Genomic DNA, 17,841 nt, shown 5'->3' with positions numbered 1-17,841 from the left:
GGACCGCTCATAACCTATCAACCGGGCGATGAAAATATTGCGATGCACTGTGGCTGCCACCATCCATCACTCTAGTCTAGTGTGCGCAGCGCAGTAGTTGTGTAATCCCTGAAACGGTTACGGCCGACCCGCCAACCGCCAAGTCAAGGAAGAGAAATTAAACATGCGAAGTTCTCACTGCGCGGAGTTGCTAAAGAGAAGTTTTGTACGGCATTGGTAGAAGGGAATTCTTCCTTCCGACAGGGCCACCAATTTAAATTCTTCATGCCCAGTCAAGACTGAGCTGAAACTTGGGTAAATACCCTTGACTTTTCAGGTTGTAGCGGTAAATCCCGGACCTAACCCAAACCATAGTTCTGGAGTATGAAATCGAATGAAAAAAATCAGAAATTTTTTATAATGAAATGCAAAAATCTATTTTATTGAAAGTATGTACCATCTCTCTGTTAAATCGTGGACGCCGAAAGAATTCTTCGTCTTTTGAAGTAAACCAATTAGCCCATCCAATTTTCGATATCCTCGTAGCAATCGAAGTGATGCTCAGCCAATACGTGTCCCATCGATAAAAATGAACGATAATTGGAACGGGCCAAGTCTGGTGAATACAGCGGACGAAATAGCAGCTCCCAGCCAAGTGCTTTGATTGTATTCTGAATCTTCGCTGTGCTTCGTGTCCAGGCGCATTGTCATAGAGTCAAGTTGGCGCACCATGTTTTCTGGTCCATTCTGGGTTCGTTTTTCGATCAATGCATGGTTCAAATTGATCATTTGTTGTCAATAGCGATGTGAATTAACGGTTTAACCAGGTTTTTTTTGAGCTTGTCATACACCACACCTTTCTAGGCCCATCAGAAAGTTTTTTTTTTTGGTTCTCCGACGCTTGCTGCTTGATAAGTCGAAATCGTTATTTTCAAATTAGTTTAGACCGCTTAAACCACCCTGCGATTTTCCAAGAGTTTTGTTCAAAAGACAGCAGAAATGTAACGGTCCCCGATGAAACCCTTTCAAAGAACGTTTGCAAACTAAATTAATTTTCATTTTCAACCTGAAATCCTTTGCCAGATGTCAAAACAATGTAATGTTGCCAAAACAGCTGAATGAAGAGAACAAAATTACCAGATAGAGCACTCAGTTTACAACTTCGGTTTCCATGTTTTACACCTGGGTTTTTTGTAACTTTAGAAGCTTAGGGGTCGCTCCGTTTTTCTAAACGACGCTCATCCTAAGCCGATGAGGTAAAATATAATATGAAATTTTAATTTCAAGGAAATGTTTCGACACAGCCAAGGATCGGTTAGAGCCAATGGCGCGCACATTCCCCGAGTGAAGGCTGCTCGGCCGTAATGTAGTAATCCACCCCTTCCTGAACCCACCGTGTGGGTGCCCCTTCGCTCACCAGGCTCGGGAACGGGTTCATCGCTTTCCTTTACCCGAGATAAAAATGCCGCCACCCGACTGTGCACTTCTTGCGTAGCCGAGTCAGTAAGTGAGTAAGTATGCCATTCAAAGCATTTATATTGGCACTGAAAGCTGCCAATATCTTGCCGCCAAGCCGTCCAAGTCGCAGCCTTACGCAAGAGTGGTTGCGCTACGGCGGGGGCACAGATGACAACAGACGGTTACCGAAAATACGTGGATCACCGGGCCGAGCCAATACCGATAAAGGAGAAAACCCCCCAAAATGGAGCCCCCAAAGGTTGGCACGAAAACGCACGAAATGGAAAGCTCCCCAAAAACAAGGGGTCTGTCCCGCGAGCATCAACCACTCTCGGTGCGTGACCGTGATGCACGTTATCGCGGACCACGGAGAGCCACTATCAGCTGGCATCGGCTTCCGCGCAATTAGCAACCGCAAAGTCCTGTGTCAGCGAACGAATGACGACGTGACAGACGTCATCGGCCCCCGGAAGGGGCGAGGGGTGAAGGATGGTTAGCAAGAAGAGGTAGCATAAACGTGGAGGAGGGCACAAACTTGCTTAGCGCGGTGGTTAGGCCAGGACAGGCCAGGCTGTCTGAGGAGTAATACTTTTGCGCGACATGATTACGATCGCGACTTCCTGATGTGTCGAGCCGTGGATCGAGGTGCACTGCTGCCATTTGAAGCTGCCGGAGCGGGAGCAGCACCCGCGAAAGCGAACGGGCCATGCTCCCGAACCGGATGAGTGCGGTGTGCCCACACCCGGTAGAAGGGTTCGTCGCTTGCAGTCTTTCGTTTTATTCGTACTCGAGCTCGCGCGCGCTATGGGGCTCCGATTCACCCGCATCGTTGCATGCGGGCGATGGAAGGGAAGTTGGATGCCCCCCACCCCCAGCTACTCCCACCAACCCCTACCTACCCCTATTTAAAGCTTACCCCACCTGGTGCTCGATATTTTGCTGGCTGGTTCGGCCCAGAATTGAGTTTCGCGAAGGCCCTGGGAAAAACTGGGTAACCTCAAAAAAAATGTGGTCCATTCTCGATCACCCCCCGCCTGGTGCATAATTACGTGCACACATACCCGCACACACACAAATTTGATTGTGAGGCCCAACAACGGAGAGAGAGAGAAAATAAGGAGGTGGCCATCGTAATCAAAGCATCCGTTTATGGTCCGCGGTCGGCAGGAACTCCGCCGGGGCGAGGCCACCTCGGCCTGCATTCCGTGGGAACCCGTCCGATCGATGCACGCCAATCGATATGACTGCATTTCGCTCCCGTTAATGCCGTTGTTGTCGTTGCTGCGTCGCCAAGGTTGCCGAAGGGGCGCGAAGCGAAAAACACGCAGGCGACGCCAACTTGCGCGGGCCCGACCACCGACAGGCAATAAACTTTCGCTGCAGGCGACCAGCTCAAAGCCGAGAGAGAGCGAAAGAGAGAGAGAGAAAGAGAGAAAGATTTGTGGGCAATAAATCGGCCGCCATCGGCCGCTGTCAAAATTGGTGCAAATAAATGATCAATAATGTTTGCAATTACGCGATTGATTACGGATCGTCGTGTCCCGGCAAAATAGCCCCCTCCTTACCCCCCATCCTCTTCTCTTTCTCACCATCGAGCCGGAGGCACGAAAGAGAAGGCGACTTCAGCCACCTTCGAGAAGCGGGCTGCTGTGACTCACGAGTGCATGGCGATGGGGCAGAGGAACCAGCGAGGATCAGGCGGACCAGGGACCAGGGTGTACATCTGGTGAATGAAAAGGCTGAGAATGGCTGAAAGGTGGCACTTGGTAGTCACGCGCTCCTGAAGGACCTGCCTCCTAGGGGAAGGAGGATCGCAGAGGCTTTCCTACAGCCACCCCTACGTTTGATTGTTATGCTTCAGGTTAATAGCTTGGCACACAAACCACACGTGTCACGGGTCGTCTGGCGCAACATCGGCCAGTCCGTCCGTCGGCGTCGTCCTTTGTGTCACTTTTCCATCCCGGGCTCCGTTTCCACTCCCTCCACGCGGGGGGCGGGCAATAAATGAGAAAAGTCTCGCCTCGATGGCGTTGTGGGGTGTGTGCCATACGCGCACAGGGCAGGTTACACAACCCGCACGGGGTGGTGGACGGGTGGGTGGGTGGGTGGTCGGTCGGTACGCCGATAACAATGCGCCCGGTGAGTGCTCGCGCTCGCTCGCCGCTGATGTAGCCGCTCCAAACAAACGAAAGACTTGCGCGGCCGAATACGCCACAGCAAGCGACGAACTCCTCCCCGGGTTTGAAAATCTATGTCGTTTTCGGTGCCTCCCCCCCGCTCCTGCTCGCTCCGCATCCTCCGCACCGCACGACTACCTCGTGCGGCTCCCTGCTCCCCCGCACCGCATCGTTCGACGATTGATGCTCTCTCCCAAAAACCCAGTAGTAGTTTGGAACCCATTCACTTCACGGGCGCACACACCAAGGTTGGTCATAAATCACCCAAATTCCAGCACCACCCCGTGCCACCCCGGGCCACCCCCGTAAAACGGTGCGTCCTTGCCCACTCGCCGTTCGCCCACTCGGATCTCGGTTCTGGGTCCGTTTCGGGCCGGGTGTTCCGTTCCGTCAATCCGTTTCACCGCCTTCACGTTCGCGGCGAATCGTGGATTCTTGCAACCTCCCGCGCCGGCCCCCCCCCCCCCCCCCCCCTTACCCTGCCGCTTTTCCTCTTTTATGCTTTCCAATTCCCTTTTCCCCGCATCCACGCTGGTGCACGCCCTGTCCATTGTGTGATTGATGGAGCACGAGGCGATCAGGCGGCGGGTCAGGTGGCTCGGTTCTAGTTTCTCGGGTGGGCGGTAACCCCGTCCGTCAACGGCCCCCCCACGACGCCCACCCTCGACGACGCGCGTTCAGATTTTTGAGATCATTTTTTTTTTTTTTTGGTTTCCATTCCATTCCTTTCGATTAGCTACGTGGAGGGGGCGCTGGGGTGGTGGCGGTCAAGGGGTGAATCGTGAACGTGCCGGGCTGACCCACCCATCCTCCCGCCCACCCACGCACGGCCAGCGGGAAGAAAAGTCCTCCAAACGCTGGGGTCCCTTAAACGGGGTTCCAGAACTTCTCACGCACGACGCAGGCTTCGGGAGGGGTTTTGAAGGGCGCCCCCCCACCGGGCTGGTGGACGTTCACAATGGTGACCCATTCGGACGCACTGCAGAGAGGGCCCCCAAAAAAACACCATCAAATGCGATGATAAGCGTCCTTCGTGGGCAGCGACGTGCCCGGGCATAAAAGCCGGGCGCAGCGCACAAAAGATTAATGAGAACCGATAGCGGGCGTAATCGTCGTGACGAATCTGCGACCAGTGGAGGTCCCACGAAGGACCTCTCCTCTTAAGGGTGGCGTATGGCAATCGTTGGGTGTTCGACGCCTTTCAGAATGGCTTCATTGTGTTGCGGCTGCGTGCTGCGCTTGTGCGCTTTTATGCGCCAATCACTGCGCCAGCACAGCTGGATTGCGTTGTGATGCGTTTCAGCTAAGCGATATTAGCTTAAAGTGGATTTTGTTAACATCAGATTTATTACTGGGCGGCTCACTCCGTTCCTCTAACATCTAAAATTAGATAGCTTTCTAATATCATTATTATAAATAGAGTCGAATTAAACAGGGTTGATCTACGGACGAGTCACATCATCCGATAGGTTTCATAAATGATTTATGTGATTTGTCGATTTCCTGCTCCTTGTCCACTGGGTAGAGAGAAAAAACAAAAGGAAAAAAAACAGGAAAAAAAATACAATGGTTGGTCATTGGGTTGGTCGGAAACTTGGTTGTATTTTTTGTTAAGATGCAAACAGTAATCAGTGCTTCAATCCTCACTAATTTTCAGCCAAATCGATTCACCAGTTCTTGGTATATAAATGCCGGTGTAACTAACACTATTTTCTTTTATTTATATAGATGTTAAAACACGCGTGGTCTTTATTCAATTATTTATTTATTTTTCTAGTCTTTAACTGTGTTTTTTTAATGCATAACTTAGCGTAAATTAGCGAGCTTAATTGAGTGTGCAAAACACTGTGCTATGAAAAGCGCAAAAGATGGAGTCAATTAGGCAGATATTGGAATCGGAGCGCCAAGTCCGAATCGGAGTACCATTGACCGAATCAGGCATCTTTAGCTAACCGTTTGGCTAAGCCTTCTCACGTTGTCAGAATAGTGCACTCAAACGTATAATGGTCATAAAAAATGAAAATAACAAGGACATGGACAAGGTCGACAGCAAGCGAATCAAGCTGAACTTTTCTGTTATGTTATATGGTATGTAAATCAAAATTAGGAAATAAATTTCCATTGCAGAATTAAAGGATCGTTTGCGTTGCTCTAACATTTCTCGGACAACGATTCTAAACGAAAAGAAGCAAAGGAAAGAAAGGGCTCGATTTTAATTACAATCGCTAGATTCAATGCATCAATCAACAAGTGAGTACGTAAAACAAAATTCTACATTACACCAACAGTCGTGTTAAAATATACGACTTTCTTTCAATATTCCCAGATCCATATAATTTACAGCATCGCATTTAATTAATTGAAATTCATTATGCATTGATATTAATATCAATAGTTGGTTGAAATATCTCTAACCCGCCAATGTTAATTACTGTTGCCAATATGCGACTCAACCCCGAGCCCGAGCGAACGGATAAGTTTCTGAACCTCTCGACTTCGAATTACTACGGTGTGTCCCCAAATAATATATTAAAAATAAAACCGAACTCAAGGGAAATTGCCCAGCAACTGTGTCCTTGGGAAACGGTTAGCCATTTCCGTCCCCTGGTGAGGGTTTTGAAGGGTAACGTCCGAATCGGTGACACCTCTGCGAACCGGGTCCTAGAACCGCCGACCTGCACTGAGTGACGCGGCCAGACCCGGGAAACCCGTGCGGAGCGGACTTTCTGCGGTCGCTGTTCGGTTATTTTTCGTGTGATTTCATTAGCTTTGGTTTAGCGCAATTTTCAGCCACGCTGTTTTTTTTTTTTTTGCTCGGCCTATATTTTTTGTTCCGCTTTTGTTCTGGGCCACCCACCCAACACACCCAGCCTGCGGAGGGGGGAGGGGCCGCAGACGCAGGACGTGCGAACAATTTGTGCGTGAAATCGAAATAAATCCCTCGTGGCCCTCGCGGCTCGATCGATTATGATCGCCCGAGCGGCGTGTCGATTCGCGGGCGGTCAGGGAGGGCAGGGCTGTGAAGAGGAAGCCGGTCCATCGATTCTCCAAACGATCGCCGTGCATGATCGTCGTGTTTAGCGGCCTCGGTGGCAGCGGCGGCAAGATTAAAAATAATTATGAGTCGGCCGGACGAAAGAGACAAAAACTGAGCTTAGATACCCTCCAGGCCCTTGCCGCGCGAAGGATCGTGCGTATGCGTGCGGGGTGCGGGGTGCTGGTGGTGGCGGAACGAGCAGCGGCCAAACGACAGACACAAAAAGGGGTGAGCTTCGACGGAAAATAGCGATAATTGTTGAAATCGTCAGAGCGCCAGCCCCACCAATCTGGCCAATTAACCTGACCCCTATGCGCCCCACAGCGGTCGGCACCCCCATACCTACCCCCTTCGTCAAGAAGCACCTCGCCCGTCGCCCATGAATGAGCAAGAAACACGAGCCGCGCGATTGCCTCGTGCGATGGCCGAACACAGAAGATTCGTTACTTTGACCGATCGGCCGACTTGCCGATTCCGCTTGTCCAATTTTATTGCCCACTGCAAACGCTGTTTTTCTCTTCCCCTTTGCTTCCAACACGTGTTTTTTTCCCAATACCTTTATCCTGCGAATTTTTCTATTACACTTCGGTTCCCCTTTTTTGTGGACCCCCGTTTTTGGACTCTTTTTACACGGTTTTCTTCTCTTCCTTGTCGGCTTGCGGTTTTTTTCCTTTTTTCGTACCATTTGTATTACTTGTGCTTTGTATTACACGCTTTTCGTGTCATCTTTGGTTAAACTCTGAACTTGTACCGTACTTGAATCATTCATCATGTTTCTAGGATTCATACACTATTCCCAATATTTAGCAAGCTATTTTTAACATTTTTCATGTTGATGTTAACTGAGTTTAGTCGAATGTCACATTTGGTAACCTTTAGCGCTCGGTTCGCCATGTGTCAATAAATTTACACCTTTTCGTGACTGTTACTAAATACAAGTGAAGAATGAACGATCGGGCTTGCCATAAATGTGGGCAACGAGGGGCAACTTGGTAAGCAGTAATCCGTAGTGAGCAGAAAATACCCCAAATCCCAACCAAAGCGAACCACATCATAGCTCAGGTCAGACATCACAGACACAGACATACGCTTGGCTGTGGTCACGTCCGTTTAGTAGCGCTTGGTAGCGGAGATTACCGAACACGGATTTGTTTTTCTCACGCACGCACGCTCACGTACGCTATCACGTTATTAATCATCAGTTCCGCGCGAAAGAAAAAAAAGGAGAGCGAGATCGAAGGAGAAAGATCTGTCCCCTTTCGGAAAAGGGGAAAAAGATAGACAGACCAGTAACGGTGCCTGACGAGTGGATAAGCAGCAGCACGACTGCACGAAACGCGGATCAATCTCCGGGCGTGGGTCACGTGTTTTTCCGAGGCTGGTCGTGCGCCGTGACGACGCCATTTCACGCCGATCGGTTGTGACATCGATGGCTGGTCGGCCGAAGCGGACCAAGTCAGGCAGGCAGTCCGCAGGTCCGTCAGGTTATGGTCCTGGTTAATGATGATATCTTCACTACCTCGAAACGAGCCGGCGGTATCGGCACCTGCGCCCCGACGGGTACTCTCGGGAGCCACTACCGAGAACCGAGGCGTGGCGACATCCATTACTCGTAGGGACACTCGTGGAGAAAACGACAGGACGGGACCGAGCCAAGTCTAGTCAAGGGCCAGTCCTGCCATCCATCAGCTGCCGAGCAACATTGGAATAGGATGATCCGTTAAAGTGTTTGGATTTTAAGCTACCGATTGTTTGACGTTTAAAAAGTCCCAACTTCATTTTGAAGTTTGTAAACTCGGAGTTTCCGAAACCACCCCAATCAGTAGACAAACGGGGAAGGAACGCCTGACAACTGACACAACTAGGTAATGCGTTTTCCGATTAGCGCGCGCTCAGACGGCTCACTCATTCTTTGCACACCGTTTTATTGCCCAATCGCCACGCAACGGCTCCGTACGGATGCCGGTTAATGACGGCACCGTTGGTCCGGGCAGGTCAGGTCCGGCCACCAACCTGTCAGCGACAGCCTCCACCGGTACACCACGCCGGAAGTCGGTCGCCGGAACGGAGCCACGGTCCGGAACCCCTGTTCTGTTCGGCGCAGCACGCAGGGCCAGACCTGGGGTTCGACCTGGTTAATCGGGCAGAAAATCGGGCCGGCTAATCCGACTTCTACACAAGGACTTCGCGGTGCGTCGATGCGCTAGAACGCACATCGACCGGTCCGGTTGGGGGAGACGGACGGTCAAGGACCAGCCAGCCGACTAGACACCAACCACTAGAAACCGTGGTCGTGGCCCTCCAAATGATCGTCCTAGAGACGTCGAGACGGCGAGACTCCAGAGCCAGACCTAGACAGCTTGGTCCATCTTGGCTTGGAGTGATCCCGACGGATCCGGGCGGGACCTGGACTTAGACCTGACTTTCGGCGCCCGAATTAGCTCTCGGCGTCCACGCGTCGGCGTTCTGAGTTTCCTGCTCCTTCGCCTCTGCTTCGCCCGCTTCTTCGCCACGCACTTGATTTCTTTCGCACCTCTTCGCGGGGTTCGCGGTCACGTTCGCTCTCGCTCTCCCTCTCCCTCTCTCTCTCTCTCTCGTTTCATTTTCGCCGTTCGCAGTTTGGCAGTCACTGGCTGTGGCTGGCTGACTGGCTGTTGGTGGGAGACCCCGATATAACCCCGGTGCAGGCGCTCGTCAAGCCATCAGTCGGTGCGCAGTGCCCAAGACGTGAAGACGCCCGCCGTGACGTTACGCACACCCCGTTTCCCGTGCAGAAGTTCGTGGAGATCTCGTTCTGGTAGCGTTCGCCCAGTGTCCAGTCCAGTGTCCAGTGTCCGTGTTCCGCTGGAGTTCCGTGCACCTTGGCACCGCATAAGGACGAAGTGCGCACGATGAAGGGTCACCGGTGTACCGCGCTGGCGCTGGCCGCCCTCGCCTGCACGCTCGCCAGTGTCGGGGCGACCCAGAAGCTCCAGGAGCGCTACAGCTGGCAGCAGCTCGACTTCGTGTTCCCCAATCAACGACTCAAGCAACAGGCGCTGGCGAGCGGGGACTACGTGCCGACCAACGGGCTGCCGGTCGGGATCGAGCGCTGGGAGAACAAACTGTTCGTCTCCGTGCCACGCTGGAAGGATGGTAAGTCCCGGACGCCCAGAAACCTGTTCCCCGTCCTCCGTTCTCTGTGTGGGGAAGTCCCGGTCACCGTCCCGGAAAGCCCCACAAGGTAGCGTTCGTTGACGTGCCAGAAAAAAAAACCAAGCAGAACCCCCTTCGAAACTTCGACCTGAAAACAGCCAACTAATGGTGCGCGCAGTCAGCACACTGCACAGTTCCGACGGGTTCCAATCTTGCATCCTCAGCACATGGCTAGATCGGCGCGGCATCGACCGAGTTTGCGCTGCGTGGTCAGCGGGTTTTTTTTGTGGGTTTTTTCTCCTGTGGGCTATTTGAATATTGGTGGAATTTCCTGATACACATAAGGGGTGTTCTTCTTCACTTCAAAAGTCCCGGCTTTTTTTTGATCATCGCATCGGTCTCCCGGGGTTGTGTTTGGGTTTTTCCTTTTTCTCTCTCTGAGGAACTGGACCACATTTGTCACGTATTTGGTGTGGTGTTCCGGGCACAGCTAGAGCCTCTGGTTTCGTAACCGTGAGGGTCACCGTCGTGATTTGATCCGGTCCGATGCCACCGGCTATGGAGTGATTCCGAAAAATACGCTTTAGAAATCAGCAAACTGGCCAGGGGATGGGGGGGGGGGAGGGCGTGTCGGGGTCGGGGGTGTGGTACGTGAACGCACCACCACCCCCCACACCCAGCCCACCCCGCCCCGTTACTCTCATTCTCTTGCTCTCTTTTTTGTTATTATTGATTCCCCCTTTTTGGCGTCGCTTGTTTTCGGATGCTAATTCATGCAGTTTTCTCTTTTTTTTTGCCGTGGGGGCCCCTGGATCCGGTCCATGGGGGGTGCGGTGGGTGGCTACTTTTAAATGGTTCGGTTTTTTTTTTTTGGGGGGATTTTGTTTTGTTGGGTGGTTTCGGAATGTGCATCAGCAACATAGCAGCACCCACTAGGCACCTCGGCTCTCTGGCAGCTCGGAGCCCATCCGGAAGCCACACCAAACGAATGGATGAAGCGGGGGGAGCGATGGGCTTCATAACACCCCCCCCCCCCCTCCCCCCACCGCAACACCCCCTCACCGCACACCCCTTCACGTTTGATCGGAAGCCACTTCGCACACTAATGATGGTTTTCCGATGGCGCGCGTAACGATACCGATCGATAGCTCGGATTCCGGATCCCTCGATCACCCCAGTTTCAGACCACCCCCCCTTCATGACCTACCCTCTCGTTATACCGCCCCTCCGTACCCTGAATGGGTGGGTTTTAAATAAACAAAAAACAACCGAACACAAAAAAAAACGAACCGCACCGAAACGTATAAAATAACGAGAGAGGCCCACCCAGGTCCAATTCAGAGTTCGCGCCAAACATTCAACAAAGCCACTGAGGAACCGAACGTGTCCTATGGCACACGCACACGCACATCGGCCGGTCAGGTTGCATCAGGCTCGGAAGGAGCTCGGGTCTAAGCACCCCTTTCGCGGTGTTACGAAGGGCTTCGGTGGGCCACACTTAACGCTGACCGCGCACAGCGAGGTCGTTTATTAATTATTGTAACTGTTGTTAAAAGGGTTAAAAGCACACACATACACAGGCACGCGCGCAGAGGAAGAGGAAAAAGATAATAAAACCAACACACACACAGACCAAAAAAAACAAATAAACAACGAAACGCGCGAACCAAAAAAAGGCAACCCAAAAATCAGCATTCCTTGTTTGGATTCTTGAAACACCCTGCTGTTGCTGCTGCTTCTTCCTCTTCATTTCCTTTTTTTTTTGTTTGTTGTTGCTAACCGATCAGCAAACGATACACACCGAAAACAGCATTAGGCAGTAAAAATGTCGCGTCGCGCGATTTTGAGGGCAATCGCGCTGTTTTCGTTTCTGTCGTCGCCGAGCGCAAGAGAGAGCGCAGTGGGAGAGCGCCGCCCGCTCTAATGGTAACAAGATGAAGCATAGCTCACCACACGAGCCACCACCCGCACCCGCAACCACCCAACGGGGCGGGATGCCCGCGAGGAACTCGTTTCGCCCTCTCCGCCTACTACTCAAGTCATTATTTTCTGATCACTCCATCTCGATTTCTCGGGAAAGTCTAGCAAGGGGTTGTGGGGCTTGGGTGGGGGAGGGGGGGGGGAGAGGGTTGGCGGGCCTTATGTTGATTTTATGATACTTTAATGTGCCCCCCCCCCCCTCATTGACGCGCCGATCGGCGAGCGGCACATTGGCGGCTAATGTGTAATGGGCGGTAATTGTTACGGCGGTGGCGGCGGCGTTTATTAGCACCGATGGGGTGGTGGGCTGATGAGGGGTGGGTGGGGGGCGTGTTAATGTTTCTATCACGGCACCAGCTCTGTGGCGTGGCTTGGCTTGGCTCTAGGCCGCTCTAGGCGAGGCGAGCTTCTGAATGTTTGCCTGGGCCGAGAACTCGTGAAAAACCCCCCCCAGGAAGAGGGACATCGAAAACGAAAGAAGAAGGAAAGAAAAAGGAAAGGGTAAAGAAAGAAGAGACCAAAACTACACCGAAGTAAATAAAACAGAAAGAGAAGAATGGATGAGGAAAACCCAAACCAGAAAACAACAAACAGAAAGTTATAATGAACAGAGAACAACAAAGTAGGTAACTCGTAACTAGAAAGTGCGATTCTCGCAGAGATGCTACCAGAAGAGCTACCGAAAGGGGCTCACGCGGTAAGCGAACGAAAGTCGCCTTCGGTCTTCCAAGGTCTTCGCGGAGCCCTTCGTTTTCAGTCCGGCGGGGCAACTTTCACCTCTCCGGCCTGCGGCCTCCTTTCACCGCTCCTGACGCGAGATCCTCCAGGTCGGTCGGTCTACTCTTCGACGAGCCTGTCACCGACGATGTACACACGCCACCGTTGACCAACCGACGGTTCGGCGTCGCTGCGTTTCCTCGCTTTGTCTCTCGCAATCGCCCTACAACGCGCAATGATGATCAACTAGGACACCACGGGCCCGATGTGTGTGGGGAAGCAACACCCCGTGGTCGGCTTTGCTTCGCCGACCACAAGCGTCACGCAACCGCCGCCGCCGCACACGCCGCAACCTCTGCCTCCGGTGCCGGTGAGGGGTTCTAGTGCTCTCCACTACGTTGTTGCTGTGGGGTAACTGGTGGGGGGGGCTATGGCCGTCGAAGCGTTAGAATTTCATTCATAGCCCGGCTCGGACCGATTGCCCAACACGCGGGCAGGCGAGAATGCACGGTACGGAAGTCGAAGCCGATCGTCTGCGAACGCGGAATGCTGACGGTGGGGCGAGGCGAACTTCGAGGCCTAGGACAACACGGCCTTCAGACCACGCCACGCCAATTAAGCGCAGCGCACGTGCAGCAACCCCGTCTGAAGCAACCCCAGACCTGGACCTGGGTGTGGGTTATCGGTTTCGGTTATTTTCGAAATCACGCTCGCGCACAGTTTTGGAACAGATCTGTCAATCAAGATCTGTCTAGATTTTTCCAACAATATTCTCGTGTTTTCAAACCCACACATCAACTACAGGTGATACTCCAAGAGATACTCCTCTTTTTTTCGGTAATCTCCAATAATGGAGATATGGCGACTGTGGTGTGTGGTTTGCGAAAATGGGAATCTGGGGCTAGGGTCAGTGCCGCGTCGGTGTCAGAGAACCGGTTTCGTCTATTTTTAGCTGCAACCGATGACAATGCAGCAGCGAGAGCGGACCTGGTGGAGCTGCCACAGTGTCTAGTACTGACGGGGTCCCCCCCACGGATCGCTTGTTCTTGCAGGTATCCCCTCGACGCTGAACTACATCGACATGAACCAGACGCCGTCCGGGTCGCCGGCCCTCATCCCGTACCCGGACTGGTCGTCGAACGTGGCCGGGGACTGTGCGAACGGCCTGTCGACGGTGTACCGGCTGAAGGCGGACCGGTGCGGCCGGCTGTGGGCCCTCGACACTGGCACGGTCGGCATCGGCAACACGACCCAGCAGCTGTGCCCGTACGCCCTGAACGTGTGGGACCTGAAGACGAACCGGCGGCTCCGGCGGTACGAGCTGCGGCCGGAGGACACGAACGCGAACACGTTCATCGCGAACATCGCCATCGACCAGGGGCCGGGCGGGTGCGACGACACGCACGCCTACATGTCGGACGAGCTCGGGTACGGGCTGATCGTGTACTCGTACGAGAAGAACCGCTCCTGGCGCTTCGCCCACAGCTTCTTCTTCCCGGATCCGCTGCGCGGCGACTTCAACGTGGCCGGCCTGAACTTCCAGTGGGGCGAGGAGGGTATCTTCGGGATGTCGCTGACACCGCCCCAGCCGGACGGCTACCGGACGCTGTACTTCTCGCCACTCGCCAGCCACCGTGAGTTCACCGTCTCCACGCGCGTCCTGCACGACGAGGAGAAGGTGGAGGAGAGCTTCCACGAGTTCCAGTACCTGAAGGAGCGGGGCCCGAACGCGCACACGACGTCGCGCGTCATGAGCGACACCGGCCTGCAGCTGTTCAACCTGATCGACCAGAACGCCGTCGGCTGCTGGCACTCCTCGATGCCGTACAGCCCCGAGTACCACGGTGTCGTCGACCGGGACGACGTGGAGCTCGTCTTCCCGGCCGACGTCAAGATCGACGACGAGGACATGGTCTGGGTGATCTCCGACCGCATGCCCGTGTTCCTGATCGCCGAGCTCGACTACAGTGACGTCAACTTCCGGATCTTCGCCGCTCCGCTTGCCACACTGGTCGCCGGGACCGTCTGTGACGTTCAGGCGGGTCCAACCCCGCCGTTCGGCTCCATCCAGCCCAAGTTCGGGGCCGCCGAGCCCGTGGGGCTTGCGGCGTACGCCGGCGATACGACGCTGGTGCCGACGACCTATGCCCAGCCGTTGGCCCCCGCCGGCACTACGTACGGGTACGCGCCGACCGCCGCACCGACCCCGGTCAAGTACACCCCGGCGGCGTACGAGACCCCGACCAGCCACATGTACTCCACCCAGTCGTACGCGCCCAGCACGGCCAAGGCGTACGCCTACAACAAGTACCACGGCGTCGAGTTTCACGCCCACGGCGGCCCGGAGGCACCCAGCGGGGGCTATCACCACGGGGGGCCACCCCACCACCATCACCACCAGCATGATGAGCACCATGGTGGCGGCGGAGGTGGCGGCGGCGGCGATGACCGCGGCTACGGCTACTGGGGAGGCGCCGCTCACAAGAAGCACGACTCCTGGAAGCAGTTCTTCTACTGAGATCCCAATCCTGGACCGGTAGCGCTGTCTGTCCGCTTTCCTCCCTCGCACCACACCACCCACAACCACCCACCACCCACCACCCACCACCACAAACTGTGTCTCGTGCACCGTTTGCTAGCCACCGAACACGGAAGGCCCGAAGGAACTAGTCGTTGGAACCGGCGCTGACCAGTATCGCACACGCACAGTACACGGAAGGAAGTTGCCTACTTCAAGACCCGGCCAATATCGGGTCGAGATGACGGGGGTCTGGGAGGCAAGCGACTTCATATAACACATCCGCACGGGCAGAGCCCAACTGGCAGGTCCGACGGGAGCAACCACATCGTCTGGACCTTGTCTGCTCCGTTCAAATTAGGTTTTCCACTCCAAGAGCGACAGCGAGAGAGAGAGAGAGAGAGATAGGTAGAGAGAGCGGCGGTGCGCTCAGTAGTACGCAACGTTGGAGTATATTAATTATTGTAACTAAGTATTACCATAACGAGAACGATAAAGCCAACAGTAAAAACATCGAGCTTCCTGTCTGTGTATTTTGTTCCTTGATCTCCCTATCCCCTATCCTCCAACACCAGCTTGAGCGGAAGTTCCACATCTCCACCATCCACGGATCACTGATGATGACCCCACCTGAGCTACAGGTTAGTGTATTCCTAAACTTTTCCCCGAGACGATGAGAGAGAGAGAGCGATGGTGAGGATACTCGAATAGGAAAGTCGGGAAGTCGGAAGTTCCACAAAAAACCCTGCCCATATACAGCGAACCCACAGTCCGTCCATCCGCAATTCCACGGACCACGACCTACACCACCCGAGACACGACGCTTGATGACTTCAATGCGTTGACGCATTGAAAGCGGCGGAGCGGTCTCAGCAATTGGTGTCAGCTGGTCACCAGTGAGTAACATCGTGTTCCGTTTTGTTTGCTCGCTAGACGCTACACACCGCGAGCGAGCGAGCGAGAGAGAGGGCGAAAGAAAGGGAGGGCACGGTCCACTTGACAGTCATCGAGTGAGACATCGGAGCGATAGTCCGACTGCGCTAACCCGGCTACCGATGACGCCGTGCGCGGTGTGACTGTCAGTGCCCATAATTAATGTCTTTGTAGTGCCCGGGGACTCCAGCGACTATATAACCCGCACACGCACAGGTGCCCCTGCTGCGGGCCACGCCACCGTAAATCAACGGAAAACTCAGCGGTCCCAACGGGGGGGGGCGGCCTATACCTGATTCTCCGCCGAGAGTACTCCGCGTGCGATGTTGGGTCCTGCCACGCTCGTCGCTCGGCTTGTTGAAACCTATTAAACCTAATCGCAACAGGCGATGGCTCTGCCACCCGCCCAGGTTTAGACGATCGGATGGACGAGGCTACCACGAGGTTTGGCGAAGTCCCGAACAAGACTGACTGAAGACTGAAGAAGACCAAACCCCCTTCCGGGAGTGGGTTTTGCCAGTGGTTGGTCCCACCGCTGGCCGTTGGGTCGCTAGACGAGAAACGACAGGAACTCCCGAGCTACAAGCTACAGTTCTCTGGGCAAAACTTTCTCTCTCTTTCACAAGAATTGAAGAAATTGACAGCAAAACGACATTTTTTTTTTTTTGACGTCACAATTGCGTTGCGAAGTCGTACGGTTTACAGCTTCCCAGCTTGGCACGGTAAAGGTAGCTTAACCAGTTTCAGGCGCTTCGAAGGCGATTTCGGATGATCTATCGATGTGGATTGGACTAGCGGGCCATAGTCGTCAAGTCGTCCGTCCGGTCCCTTCCGTCAGATCAACCGATCGTACTCCAAAAGAGTGTAAGGTTCGCAATCTGAGGCACACATAAGGTCGTATCACTAGTTGGCCATACAAAGTTGCGAGGCTCCGTGGGTGTGGTGTACGTCCTTTATTGGGTCCCTAATGGCACGAGGACATAGGAGGTTTGGCTGATGGGGCGGCAAGGAATCGAAGACCTTGAGCGCAGACCTTGCCGCGGCCGAAACGGTGTAGTGCAGCAGCCGCATGCATGGGGCCATAATTGATGGCATTCCGGGTTAATGATTAAAATGTCATTACAGGTAAATAACTGGTTAAAGGAATACATTACGGTGCTGCAAAGACAGGGCCGCTAGCTAGTCGGCGCGTAGCGTTATGTTGGATAAATTGCCTACATTTTGATCGGCCGGATTATTGGACGATACGATCTGGCGGTGCCGGTGAACCGGTTCGCGCGGCTCTAGGTGCGCGGTGGATATGTTTATGGACAACTAGTTGCAATCGATTGAAACCGACAGTACAGGGTTTTCTTGTGTTCGTTCTGGGCCGTGAAACTTTCGGCTCGAACTCGAACTGATGGATAATTGAGGGGGGGGATTAAATTTAAATTAATTTGAGTCCAGGGCCGAAGAAAATTAGATTAAACTGCTAAACTGCCGACTGCAGCGATTCTATCTGGAACATCCTTAAGGCGCTCCACAGAAGCTCTAGGAACTCTTGGAATTCCAGTCATCTGCTCCACGGAAGATCTTCCAGGTCCCAGACTCGGTTGTTGCAACATTGTTAGTGATGGGTCGGACTTGAGCATCAGGTCATCTTGACAGGTTAGGATTCATTCCATTCCCCCCCGACACCACAACCTGTCATCGCGTCTAGGGCTTATCGAGGACTCGTTTTAGAAAACTGTCTGAAAAGTGCGGCTCGTGACCTCACGCTGGCCATTGCAGACCCATTCCCTACAGGCTACAGGGCCACTGGTATCGCCATCACGGGGTAGCCATTAAAATTGCCACAAGTTGACAAAATGGGTCCCCTTTTCCAATAAAATCGTTCCGACCGCAGCCCGACACCTTTCAATGGGGCT

At 53.7% G+C, this 17,841-nt stretch overlaps 1 protein-coding gene across 1 annotated transcript; it reads left to right on the top strand.

The window, feature by feature from the left end:
* The first annotated feature begins 9,542 nt into the window (after positions 1–9,542).
* Positions 9,543–15,001, top strand: LOC131213425 (protein yellow). The gene is made up of 2 exons (XM_058207462.1): positions 9,543–9,786; positions 13,536–15,001. Exons 1-2 carry the CDS (start codon positions 9,543–9,545, stop codon positions 14,999–15,001), a joined length of 1,710 nt encoding a protein of 569 aa, XP_058063445.1.
* Positions 15,002–17,841: the final 2,840 nt, after the last annotated feature.

This window comes from Anopheles bellator, chromosome X, assembly GCF_943735745.2.
Source record: "Anopheles bellator chromosome X, idAnoBellAS_SP24_06.2, whole genome shotgun sequence".
Taxonomy (NCBI): Eukaryota; Metazoa; Arthropoda; class Insecta; order Diptera; family Culicidae; genus Anopheles; species Anopheles bellator.
The sequence above is the reverse complement of the archived record's forward strand: the minus strand, read 5'-3'. Positions and strand labels throughout refer to the sequence as shown.